Genomic DNA, 14,042 nt, shown 5'->3' with positions numbered 1-14,042 from the left:
ACACTTGCAGATCCCACCCCCACTCTGTGTGTTGATGGCAGCAATGTTCCTTACCTGAATGTATTTATGTCATTGTCAATGTAAACTTTGGTTATATAGATGATAAGACAGTACTTCATCAGATGTGGACATGGGTTTCCCCACTAAAAATCTATTATTTTAATGAGTGTTCCACAACAAAAGAATATTAAAAAAATATACCCTTGCCAACCATAAAGATACCTTCATGACGTACCAGTGTGAAAGTGTGAATAGTATGAGTCATTTCAAGTATTCTCTTGTAAACTGTAAATTATGCTGGTAAGCTATGAGTGTGCAAAAGCTGCTAACATTTCCACTTTATTTATCTGTGACTAAGTCAATGAAGAAAAAAAGACACTGAACTGTGGCTTTATATGTTCATTTCATTTACTGAACAACCATGCATGTGCAAGCAGAGTAATGGGTGGAAAACCAGGTCTTATGTATTTAAGCCAATTTCAAAAATTCCATGTTTTGGTTGTTGTGTTTTGCTATTGTTGAATTTTTAAAAAATGACAATTTCTGTGCCATTTCTCACAACTATGTACTTCAACATGTTGTACATTATAAAATAACAGCCTGAAATGCAGTGAAGTGAACTATGGTAAGACTCATTGGATGATGTTTGTTTGTTCATAGAATCAATACATTAGAACTGACAGTAATATTAATTTGTGTTTAAGAAGACACACACACACACACACACACACACACATTTGACCATAGTTTTCAGACCCTAAGGCGCACCGAGTTATAAGGCGCATTAAGCGAAACAAAACAGTCAGATAAGTCAAACTTTACTCAACTTATTCTTCTTGTTTCCTCCACTTCCGTACCATTAATTCATTAATGTTGAATTCTCTCGCAGCTGCTCTATTCCTATGTTGTTGCAGTATATTAATGACTAACCTCGTATTGTGGATGGATTATCTCAGTTGTTCTCCTGACTGAAATTTGGTCCGATTACAGCATCCTCCCATGAGATTGCATTTTTCCATAACCATCGGGAACCCTCACGTTAACTTTTATCGAGTGGAAAAAAGTTAGCGTTCATCTTCCAGTTTCACTGTTTATGTTATGCTAACATAGCTGTGTCGCTATTGATCACGTAGCACATCATTATGTACCAGTTAACCCAACTTCAGTAACCCTAAAAAAGTCACTGCTGTTTAGTTTTCTGCAGTGGCGGCTCCTGAAAAAAATCTCAGGGGGGGCAATTTTTATGATATCGACTAAAATGACCCATTTAATGAGTACATCAAACAACCACAAAACTTAATACAATCGATGATTTTAGATAAAATATGACGGTTTTTATCTACCTCTTCGTTGTGCCTTCTTAAAGCAATCCGATGTCCATCATCTAGCTGCGCCGCTATGCTAGTTTTCCCTAGCACAGCTAGCTTTACACTGTTGTCCATATGAACTCGTGAGCTTTCATGTTTCTTGATTCGTTCGGAGAGGTGCTTTAAGTCGGTTTGTCCAGATTGTGTCCACGTCAAATCACACTTGTCACTTTTGAACAGTATGCACGGGAAACAAAAAAGTGCATTAGCTGTTCCACAGCCTGTCAGCCACGACTTGCGCTGGAACCAACTCCGACAAAAAGTCCTGTTGTATGCTTTTGACTTCTCCTTCGTTGCCTGGGTTAGTTGAATTTCGGGCTTGTCAGGTCCCAACTCTTTAACTTGCAGTTTTTCTGCCATTGTCCTTCTGGCAAAAGGGTAGGTTAGAAGCGATCTAACCGAATTTGGGGGAGGCTGTGCCTCAACCGTTAACAATACCGCTGCCATCGTCTCTCTCTGACCTTATAGCTCACTTAGGCTACTGACTGAGGTAAAATTCTAGAACAGCAAATCTTCGCGCGTTTTCTGCAGGGGCGCAATTTTAAGCGCCCCCAAACCATTTAATTCAGCGACGCTGATAGGTCAAATATTTATTATTTTCCCCTGGCAACCATTTAATGATAGGCTATTTCGCTGCATATCAAGGGCGCTTTGACGAGCGCCCCAGAAGAAGAAAAACACCGTTTGTTGGTTGAACTTTAATGAGTCAGCTGGTGAAAATGTTAAAATACGCCTGGCTGTATATGGGCACACACATAGTAAAACTATCATTGATGAATTTTTTAAAAATATATATTTTTACTCCTCCACATTTGGGGGGGCGGAGCCCGAGCGCCCCCTATGGGCCAGCCGCCACTGGTTTTCTGTATTCATTTATGTTGGAAGTGATAGTAGAGCTGTACGTTTTAATTTTTTCATAAATCTCTCAGTCAGAACAAGGCATATCATGTTTAGGTGGAAACTAGCGAGCTAACTTCCTGCTAACTTCTAACTCCGTTAAATTTAAAAAAAATCTGTTTTCATGAAGGCCTGGATGTTAAACGTAATTGTTACACCTGGTAAAGCAGCTACACTAATCATTTTATTAAAGATGAAAGAATTTAGACAGTTTGTAACTCTCAGTGATGCCGCACTGTTCGTTTGACTTTGGGACCTGAAAAGGACGGAGTTTTGGACCCAGATTACTCCGCGAGGCTCCTGACTACTGCAGCCGTAATGCTCCAAGAATCCATTAAGCGGTGCGGCTTCATAGCTTACCAAAGTTGTTCTAAAACATTTTTTGACAGATTTTTGAGCCCGTGTACCACATAAAATTGGTTCGAGGTCAATAAGCACAACCAGAATTCATACATAAGGTGTTCCAGTTTATAAGACACAGTATCAATTTTTGAGAAAATTAAAGGATTTTAAGAGCGCCTTACAGTGCGGAAAATATGGTAAAAGTGTGTATTTTTTAGTAAGTATAGTTAGTCATTAAAAAATTTGCATTTTTTGTATGACTATTTTTATACTTACTGCAAAAGACTCCTGTGAAAAACTAAGTATATCCCATGATTCAATATCTTGCAGAACCTCATTTGCAGAAACTTGAAGTGAAGTTTAATAAATTTCTTAAATTTGCATGTGCTTTTTCCTGTCCCTTTTTCACATGATCGTACACGCTTGATGTTTTCTTAGGTACACATACAACAAGCTCATGGGCACCAGTCCTAGACCTCTGCCATGTACTCTACCTTTACACAAATTTCTACTTTTTGTCTTTTCATCCACTGACACTGCTAATAGAGTGTTCTTTTGTGAATACTTTTGCTAATTGACATCACGTATTGTTTTCTTTCGTAAGTTCTCTGTATGTGACCAAGTTGTTTTTCTGTGTCTCAGTGAACAAAGCTTTGTGTATTGATCTTCGGTTGGTATGGTCATTTTTGTTGTGCGTCACTGTGGTTGGACATAATTAATCCAGTTTCTGCAAAACATTTTAGCATGCCGTGTAGTGACACTTGGGAAACTTTCAGTCTAGCCATGATGTGATTTAGAGAAAGTCCCTTTTCCTTCAGAATGACAATTGGACACTTGAGACTTTCACTGAGTTCTAATGTTTCTCCATTACCGCACTGCCACTTAGACTTTGCTGTTGTTTCCTCTTTTACTTATACATCTCTTACGCCATGTATCCACAGTTGTTGACTTGCTGATTTGGGCTATTTTTCTCATCACTGTCTCGTAACATCTGTGTCACATTAGTTAATCAGTAGATTAGACAAACAGATAAATTGTAGTAAAATAATTCACAGTTCCTCTTTTCGGTCTTTCTGTTTCATGAGGCATAGGTAATTCTAAGCTCAATGCACATCCTAATTGGCTACAACATAGTGCACATAGTGTTGGTGCACTAAAAACCGTTACTGGGCTTTGCTAAAGTATACAGCTACAGTTAACTTATACATCACCGCTGCTCTGTTGCGTTGCTCTGCTGTACTGTTTAGACTGGACAAAAGCCACAGAGCATGTGTTTAAGATTATTAAACATGGATTTTGCCCTTCTGTCATCCTCAAATCTTCCTAAGCAATTACGCAACATGGTCGATGCTTGAATGTGTGGGTTGGGGTAGTGCTACCCCAGTGTTTTAATGCTGACAACAAGATTAATCTGTTAGCCTTTATTTGCAGAAAACTGGCACCCACAGAGAGTAACTGTGACTTTAGGAAATGGAAGCTGTTAGCTATCGTGCTGGCTTTGGAAGATTGAAAGCACTGGAGGGTGCAAGGCAACCTTTTTTGGTCTGAGGAGTCTGGAATATATCTACTGTGTCAAGAGACCCAGCTCCCAGGCAGCCAAGTGGACATTATTTATGTGACTGTATTAAGCCAGAGAAACTCTCTTGTGCACACTCACATGTGACTAACCCTACAACTGCCTCCTGGTGTCAAAGAAGAATTCTTTCCACCTCTCACTTTTCGCAGCACGACTTTCATCTTCCTCATCTATGTAGTCATCTGTTATGTTTTGTTTTTGTAAATCATTTACCGTAGGCCGCAGTCACACAGGGTAAAGAGAAGTTGTAGGGTAATTCTGATTCTAACTGTGTAGTCCCCAACCAGCTGGTCACCTTGTTAAACTGGTTGCCAAGAAGGAAGTGCAGTAAATCCTTCTTGTGATTGCTTTTGTTGTTAGCAGCACATAGTTTGCATGGAAGAGGCCAACTTATCTGCAAGCTCTTGCCAGCTTCTCTCTGAACATTAGTGAAACTGAAACGTGTGGTTTAAACTGTAAAACGAGGTTGCTCGCCTCAACATTTAAAAAAAGAAAAATGCTATTGTTTCACTACTGCTCAGTGAGAAGTTGACGTATCTTCCATGGAATTACAGGGATTTTATGGCAACCCACTAGAAACCAAACAATTTCAAGGACTTTTTTGTTGCAGTATCCTGTACCTCTTTGCGATTAATTTTATCTAGTGACAACCATTAGCAACCATTTGCCAACAGGTCAGGAAATTCACATTTTTCCATTGCAACTGTGGTAACACACCGTTTCTAGGCCTGTGTGACTGGGAACATATGTATGTAGGATCTTTTAACTGCTTTTGTTCTGTTAATTGTGTCTTATTAACCAGTGTCAGTCTGCTGTGTATACAATGTGTGACCAAAAAGTTCTTCGAATGAGCCCTTAAAGATCATCTTCAGTGGTATGCCCAGACAGCTTCTGGCAGGGCTGTGTTTTCAGATTCTTCCACTCAACTTCCAAACTTTTCCTTGTTCCTTGTGTATAAAATGATGCCGGTGTTGTACACTGTTATGTATAACTAGCCTTTGTGGGCATTTTTGCCTCTTCTCTTGTGTAAATTGCTCCTCTGACTAATACTCATGTAAGATGTTTTTGCTTGCATGTAAAAGTTTGGATGCTTGGCTTTTATCTGATTTCCTGTATGATCTCTGGCTGTGCTTCAATTTTTCGGACCCTTGTTGTTACAGTTAAGATATGGACAATGGCTTCACACAAATATACATGAACAAGTCTCTGATGAGACAAACCCTCCTAAGTGTCATTCAATTTAATATGCTTCAGTGGATGTGATGCAGCACAAGTAAATCGCAAACTCTTTATTGTACAATTAATAACTTTGCTGTCTTCCTTTTCTAAAATATTTCAATTATCTTTTTTCTTTAAGGTCCACTCTTTAATAAGCAGAAATAGTTTTTAAAAAATAAAACAAAAACACAAAGACAGTACACTGTAAAAAAAAAAAAAAGAGTTTCATTATGAGAGCTTCTTTCTTATGAAATACAAAACATAATTAGCAGGACGTCTGCTGCGTTTCAGTAGAAATATTAATTATTAATCAGCTCATTAGGGTAAAAGGAAATTAAAAACTTCATTCTATTGAGTGCTCCGTTATATATGTCCAAAGACTCCAAATGCTTAAAATAAGATCTAAGTATAGCTTGTTGGTATAGTCCATTAAGACCAAGCCTGCATTACAATGCTATGAGTCATAACAGCTAATCAATGGAGTCGCATTGATTTTCCTATGAGTCTGGCTACAACCTGAGTTAGCTCATTAAAAGCTGAGTCTGGAGAAAATGGATCTTTAAGATGTTGGAGCTAATGCCACAAGATGATTGACTGCAACATTAATTTCTTTAAACCTGATTCGTTTACTAACGCTTCTTCAAAATGCTGCAAGCTTTAAAATTGTGGTGAAAATAACATGGGTTTTTCTTTCTTTTCCATCTGAAAAGAAGTTAATGGGGCAGCTTCAGCATCACCAGTTGTGACTTCCATTCAAAAATAGATACATGCTTTCTTTTTTTGCCAACAGAGCTTTTCAAGCATCTAAACATGATGTATCTGAGGGTTTAAAAATAAAGTAAGGTTTAGAAACCAGAACATTTCTGTACTTCAGAGGAAAAAAGCCTGGCTTTATCTTTATCCTTTTATTTTAAAAAAACAAAACACTTTGCTAGACCCAAAGCAGCGATATCTAAAGGAGTCATTCTGTATTCATTTATTATTCTCTGACATTATTGTGGAAGAATTTTGGTGAACTCTTCTCTATAAAATTGACTAAGTTGATTGAGGTTTGCGGCCATTCTTTTATGCACAGCTATTTGTGTTCCTGTCGCAGCATTTCAGTTGACTTGAGGTCTGGACATTGGGCTATTGTAACACTTGTGTCCTTCCCCTTTTTGGCCAATTTGTCATAGGTTAACTGAGACCTGTCTGAAATGTTGCTCTTGGGGTTTTTGTAGTTTCTATGAGCATAGCTCCATGGTAGGGTGAATTTGATGGGAAGATCATGGCATCATATGAACAGATACCAGAATTCTCCAGAGTAGCAAACCTCCAAAACTGCTTCTTATGGAAGGATATACATGATTGTACAATTCAGGAAATCAGCAGTATAGACCTTTAATTAAACAAAACTGGTTTTATTCAGGGTTTATACTATGCAGTCAATGTTCATCTTAGATTGTAATGATGTTTACTAAAAAAAGCTCTGCTGACGCATGAGGAAGCTGCTGTATAAATTATGAACCAAGTAACAGACATAATGTTGATTCAAACGCTTCCTCTTTCAGTCTTTTTGCTGTCTTTCTTTCACTTTATTATTATTTTTCTCCATTTCTGTCTCACACCCCTGACACACACTTATATACATCCATCATTATTGCCTTCCTTTTCAACTTGACACTTGTGAAGCACACAGCTATGTTGCATTTATAATTATCTATATGTTTAATGGCGAAGACTAAGAGACTGGGTGTATGGGTTAATTGTTGCATACTGTCTGCGTGAAAAAAAACTCTGAGCACCTGGACATAATACTGATTTATTTCTTGTTAAATATGTCAAACACTGGGCACACAAAGTTATGCTAACAAAGGCTTTGTATGGCATGCATTGGAGGTAATGCATATTTAAATATATCAGGGTTGCTCAGTCACGCTATGATTGCATAGATTGGACAAAAAAAAATACAATGGCTCTTCAGTTGCGGCAACAGTGTCTAACAACAAAACCAGAAGTGGCTTACACTGAAGAACTCGTGGGAGAGCAGAACCCGAGACTAATATCACATTAACCAGGACTCAGATGCATACATTATTCAGCTTCCTCCTTACACTGTGCTCGATATAACATACAAATGTAACAACAAAGATTGCCTTTTATACATACACAAAATAACATACACAAGTGGGATGGAAATAATCCCGTTACTTAACTCATGAGAGGAAGACTTTGCTTGAAAAAGCTGCCATGCAAAATCCTATAATATCTCAATACACACTCACACACATACAATTGTACACATGTCTATCACATATAGCTTATTATTCATATTAAATTAGTAGTGGCAGTAGTGGCAGCTTTTCCTCCTTTGTAAGCAGTTAGTGCACAGTCTTCTTGTTCAGTCCGTCTGCGGCATCTCCAGGTTAGTTTCATCTGCTCCCAGACTCCATTACTCACCAACACATACAGCACTGGGTCCACCACAGCATTCAAACTGGACAGTGCAAGCGTACAGGAGAAGAAGAAGTGCATTTGTTCTTCAAACTTGCAGTAACTCCCATTGTGACTCTTATCAAAATTGTTATTATAAAATACTAGTGAGCGTATGAGCAAAAGAATATGATATGGAGCAAAGCAAACTGAGAAGATCCCAATGACTCCAAAGGAGAGAAGACGGACCTTCCTCTTAACCTGGGCGCTCAGGCCGGGACTTCGGCCCACAGTGGCTAACACCCTCCAGTAGCTCACTGCCAGCACTAGCAGGGGTAGCAGGAAGCCCAAGCCTACTCTGAGCAAGTTGAATAGAGCAATAGGCTTCTCCATGGGGTAGGTCTCATAACAACGGTCATTATTGTTGTTCTCATCATGGGCGTCTGTGAGATTATCATAGACCAGCATTATGATGTGTATCACCACCACTACCACATAAACTACGATACACTGCATCCAGGCGTAGCAAGAAGTTCGGTGTGTCTTGAAGCGGAGTGGGTAGCTGACCACCAGACAGCGGTCTACAGAGATACAGCAAAGCAGGTAGATGCTGATATACATATTAGAGTAGTAGACAAAGCCAGCTACACTGCAGGACCCAGAACCTAGCATCCAGCGGTGGTTAAACCGGTAATAATTTATCCAAAGGGGCATAGTGATGATGAAAAGGAAGTCAGAGATAGACAGGTTGAGCAGGAAGATTCCCAGGACATTTTTTTGCCTCACTTGTTGAATGATGGGGCCCAGGGTCAGTACATTGAAGATCAAACCAAAAACAAAGGCCAGTATGTAAACAGACATCAGCAAGTTACTGACAACACTCTCTCCAATGTTAACGCATGTTGAGTTGTTGCCTGTTTCTGGTTTAAAAGTGGAGTTCATGGTTCCTTTAGTTAGCTGTAACTCCCCTGGTTAAAAAAATCACCTGCAAGACAAAAATACATCATTAAATCCATGAAATTAAAATAAATACAGTAACAATTTGTATGGTAACACGACTTCACCGTAATACTTTAAAAACATATAATATAGCTTAGATATTTTGTATCCCCTATTCTATTTCATGGTTGACTGAGCTCAAGAGATAAAAAAAAATAATTTGGTTGTCCTGATGTTTCTCAATGTGAGATAGTTTGATTCTGCACACTATATGGTGTTCAGGCATAGTGTCGATGGGAGTCCTCCGCTTCCTAGTATGGGTTTAGTCATGCTGCTTGATGATAACAGTTTGCACCCACGGTTTTAATAGAAAGTGAAATTGCCAAAAGTCCCTGCCTCAGCTGCACTGTATGGAGAACACATGTCATAAGGTAAGCTGTCGTTGTTGTGGAAACAGACAGCATTAAGGAACTGATACCTTTTAGATTAACTTGATGTAGAACCTTCTGCACTCGATCACCTGAGCACTCGATCAACATTACTTGTTGTTAATGCTACTTTTTATTAAATTATCTATAAATTGCTGCATTTATTCTCCTGCGTGGTCTAAGTTGCAGGCGAGGATCGCACAGAATGTACAGGCAAACTGATTATTTGCATTTTACAGTAATCACAGATTACAGGTTACTTTTTGTTTCTCAGCACAATAAGAGCCTTGCAGGCTCCCACAGAATTGCATTCTGGGGGACAAAAAAGTTGGCAGTCATATAGTGAGTTGGACCAGTTATTTCCAATTTAAAGATAAGATAAGATAACCTTTATTAGTCCCACACGTGGAAAATGTGACGTTACAAACAGATGCAGATGTGACGAAGGTAGTTGTTTACTGCAGCTTCAAGAATGAGTAATGTGAAACTCATGCACTCTATAAATGAATCAATTAATTCTCTCCCTGATTTGAACCATCACACCTGGTCCATCACAGAGCTCTGAGTGTAATTCACACCAGATACATCTTAAAGATTAGCGTAACCCAGCAGAGACAAGAATTTCAAAATGAATTTAATAATAATCCAGTAATACTTTCTGTTTCAAAAAGATAAAAGACAAAGAGCAGGTCAAATAATCTGCTGTGAGACTGATTTTGTTATTTTGACATGAACCTTTCCTCTTTGAAGAAGTCTTCTTTTCCATGAGAGTAAAGCTAGCAGTGCAGTTTCAGAGAGGATACGAAACTATTCGACTGAACTTGGACATTTAACCCTTGTATGGTGTTCGGGTCTCTGAGACCCGTGTTCAGTTTTTTTCAATAGAAAAATTAAACAATTAATTATTTTTTCACGTGTTGTGTCTTTCCACTCACTCCACTTGATTATAACTGATTTATTTATAACATTTTATATAAAAGAAAAACGAGAAGCACATTAATTCATAAATGTGATCTAACAAAGGTAAAGGGAAAAAATTAACCATGTTTGCTGTTCATATGTTTTGTAATTGGGATGAAGTAAACATCTGTTGAGTAATTTAACATAAAATTGTTTGATAGTGTTAATTTGGAAAGCCAAAACTCTAGCGGGTCCACCAGACCCATGAACACTGGCTGAGTAACAAAAATACGAACACCACACAAGGGTTAAAAGGTGAGAGATTTGTGGTATAACGACAAGGTCAGTGGGCAAGGCATCTGAGAGAACCTCTGCGCTCTTTGTTGGGTATTCTTTGTAATACACTGATGAGTGAGGTTTTTTGGCCAAGCTAGCATAACTGCAAACAATCTGTTGTAGTTTACTGTGACTTGTAACATGTGAGCTGCATTTTATTTCCCATAATATGCATTATCACATAATCTCTTTTATTTATTTGCTTTATGTTTTATCCTTATAAATTTGTAAGTTGTTATGTTTGTTGTTGTTATTGCTTGTCTCTATTCTGCTGTGTACAGTGTCCTTGAGTGTTTTGAAAGGCACTTTCCTAAATAAAATGTATTGTTGTTGTTGTTGTTGTTGTTGTTATTATTATTATAATGGTAATGCTGGCTCACTAACTAGCTTGGTAGAGAAGAAGTATAATTCAATGCAAAGGCCATGAACAGATTCCAGTTCTTACTGAAGGCCATGTAAGCTACCTCCTGGGGGAAAAAAATAAAAGGCTCTATGACTGAAAATATAATTGAAATGATGATGGATCACATTTGCATTTCCTGCTCTTTCAGTTTTTTATGTCCAGAAAAGATAACAAAATATACCTATTTTGCAGACTAAGACAAGTAAGGGGTGCAAACAATGCCTTTTGAACGGCAGGAGGACTTTTTTGAAATACAGATTTTCTAGATTTAAAAAAAAAATAATTATTTGGAGCACACATGTAGATGATCACATGACACTAATTGTCTTTCTTCATGTCAATATGTGATGTATGAAGTTGTCAACTTTGTTTGAAAAATTAGGTAGTGTCCATAAAAGTGCATAACTTAGCAAAACATTATTATTAACATTTAATAAAGTTAATTCTTTATGACGTTTATATATCCCATACATATTATCGTGCAGGCATAACGATCAGTTACATTACAGGCGTGTCGCATGAATTTTGTGCAGCACGTTGCAGGCTTAACAGAAAATGACTTACATCATAGGGCTTGCAACACATTAATGTGTATAAATGATAAATATTTTTATATGTTTTACTCAATTATACATCTCATCAAAGTACAAATAAATAGAGTTCACTAAACTTTCACTTTTTAAAGTCCAGTTGTTTTCAATGAAATCCTACACATTTCATATGGGACATGACCATCTCTTAACATAACAGACCTAATTGTTTTCTAGTAATGCACAGCTTTAGGCTTTTTGTCCCCCTGTTTTAATCTACTCTGTTTAATGTAAAAGTTAAAGAGTGACATGCTTAACTGTTACAGAAGGAGGCTATTCGCGCGTTCTTGTTAATGTTTTAAATTCTGACACATTCATAAATAATATGAAACCTAAAAATGGTTTGGAATATATAGTCATAATTGACGACTAATGCATTAAAAATACAAAAGATGCTGCACAGTTAAAACAGTTTAGTGGTTTATTCGGGGTAAATTTGGATTTCCTACAGCATGGCCATGTTTTGACTACAGATGCTAACAGTGCGGTTAAACAGACATGTTAAGATGCTGACTGAGAAGGATATTTCTGGGCAGACCGAGCATGAGTTCAGCTTGGTTCAAAAATAATTCAACGAAACTATGACAGGCTAACTAAGGCCAGAACCTGATTGTACAAAAGAACTCACACATGAATACTACATAATTAGGAATGTTGTTTCAGAGGAACTGTTACAAAGTTCAACTGGTTGTGTTATGGTTTTCCTTTCAGACTGTATATAGGCTTTCTATTGGTCTGTGAAACTGTGTCATCAGCCTTGAACATTTTTTAAAATTTTAGTTTATCACAACAGAATTTTTTGAAAATGTCCTCTGGTTTCAGTTAATAACCGAAGTATTTATTCATATTTACACCATCAGTACAATCTTATACACCCATTCATTGTGACGATTAAGGGGTTAATGTTTAGTTTGTGTTCCACTGGAAAAAAAATCCACATTAATTATTTTACCAGGTAATGGGAACCAATGGTTAACACACTCTTCTTAATGTAGACCACAAGACTAAAATATTTTTGTACAGATATTTTATTCTTTCCATTTGCTGTATAAAATTTAAGCATTAGGAGATCAAACTTTGCTCGTTATTTCTGTGGCTTTTGCTGATATTTGTTTCCTCTCTTTGTTTTGTTCCCTCTCTCTCTTCCAGGCTTGACCCTGGTGTGTTTATAGGCTCAGGAAGCATCTAATGCTATTAACGTCCAGAAAACTCAATAATAGAGAAGCCATTTGGAGACAGATCGTCTTCAGAGAACGATAATGTGTGTCTGCACGTGCCTGTGTGCAGGTGTGTTTGAAATGGGTTTGATTTAATGGATTATTCATAAAATTTAAAAAAAAAAATGGGAGACTTATCATGACTGCATTATAGGAAAGTTTTCCTCATAAATCAAAACTTTTCTAAAATATTTCAGTTGTTAGTCACCACTTAGGATACTATGACTAATGACAAACAGGTATTCCCCTATTACAAAGATAGAGTTTACCTCTAATGCCTGTAATGGTTCATTTGTCCTGTTCAGGTCCTTCTTAAAAACAATATTTTTTTTCTTTTTTCCTCTTGCATACATCTTTTTTGTTCTTTTGCTGTCTCTATCAGTACATTTCAAATCCAAACAAACGACTACTTTGCACAGCTGGCCAGGGCTTGATTCACTCGTTTTTTCCATCTGAGCCAACTATGTGTTTGTTAGCATTATGTGCTGAAGTAAATCTGGTTGTCATTATGAATTGTTAAGAGAGCAGCATTTTAGCCTTATCTCTAAAGAGGGGGGATGTGGTGATTGCCAGATGCCCCCCTTTTAAAACAAAAAGAAGAAATATGCATTTTAGCTTGCCTCCCTCATACCAAAGTGGTGTTTCAAAGGTAAAGCAGTCCACAGTTTCTTCTTCCAGAGCAGTTTTCTGTTGCCCTCTCCAGCATGCTGTGGTGACCACCGCTGGGAGAATCACAGAAAACATTCAACCCTCCAGAGAATCAACATTTCAAACCTAATTATTTTTGCAGTGGTTACTCACATCACCTCAAGCATTCCATCTTTCCCTTGACAACAGTCCACTGGGTACAAAAAGAAGCCCAGCATATGAAGTGCGGTTTCAAAATAAATTACTACATTTAAGAACTTGGCAAACATAATAAAAGTTACCTTTGAACTTGTCCTTTTCTAGGGCAGTTTATAAAAAGTTTTACATAAATTCCCTCATCTGGTTTCCAGAACTCCAGTCAGTAATGAATGACCTCACCTGTTGTTTGTTGATAGAAAGTTGTATCTTGTAGAAAGCTGTCCAGTGGGTGAAGAGTGTTAGACGCATTCCAGACCTGCTTCAGGTTCAGCAGAGTTCAGTCCAGGAAGATCAGAAAAAAAGCTTCAGAAGAGACTTTTCAGAGCTGCTGACATGCAGCCAAGCCACTGCAGTTCCTCATAATCTCAAATGAACCAGATCATTAACAGCCAGTTCAATAGCTACAGATGCAAGAGGTTGTTTTTCTCTGTACTGTGTAGTTTGCTCTCGTTGCTAGTTCCCGTTGACAGCCACAGCTGAAATGTCAGTAAGAAGTGTGGAAGGGCGAAGTACAGAAAGGGGAAGACACACGTAGGAGGAGGGAGGTTTGCTTCTGCACACGTGCGTGCAG

The 14,042-nt window shown here is 37.8% G+C and overlaps 1 protein-coding gene across 2 annotated transcripts; it reads right to left on the bottom strand.

The window, feature by feature from the left end:
* Window positions 1-5,450: 5,450 nt before the first annotated feature.
* On the bottom strand, window positions 5,451-13,949 carry gpr184 (G protein-coupled receptor 184). 2 transcript variants are annotated; one of them, XM_080889607.1, is made up of 2 exons: window positions 13,652-13,949; window positions 5,451-8,797 (listed from the first exon to the last, which is right to left on the bottom strand). In XM_080889607.1, the coding sequence occupies exon 2, from the start codon at window positions 8,752-8,754 to the stop codon at window positions 7,708-7,710; it is 1,047 nt and encodes a 348-aa protein (XP_080745733.1). In that variant the 5' UTR covers window positions 8,755-8,797; window positions 13,652-13,949; the 3' UTR covers window positions 5,451-7,707. The 2 variants fall into 2 exon arrangements, with proteins under 2 accessions (XP_080745733.1, XP_080745734.1); XM_080889608.1 differs by lacking the exon at window positions 13,652-13,949 and adding an exon at window positions 13,555-13,648.
* Window positions 13,950-14,042: the final 93 nt, after the last annotated feature.

The sequence above is a fragment of the Rhamphochromis sp. 'chilingali' genome (genome assembly GCF_963969265.1).
Source record: "Rhamphochromis sp. 'chilingali' genome assembly, chromosome: 8".
Lineage (NCBI taxonomy): Eukaryota > Metazoa > Chordata > Actinopteri > Cichliformes > Cichlidae > Rhamphochromis > Rhamphochromis sp. 'chilingali'.
The sequence above is the reverse complement of the archived record's forward strand: the minus strand, read 5'-3'. Positions and strand labels throughout refer to the sequence as shown.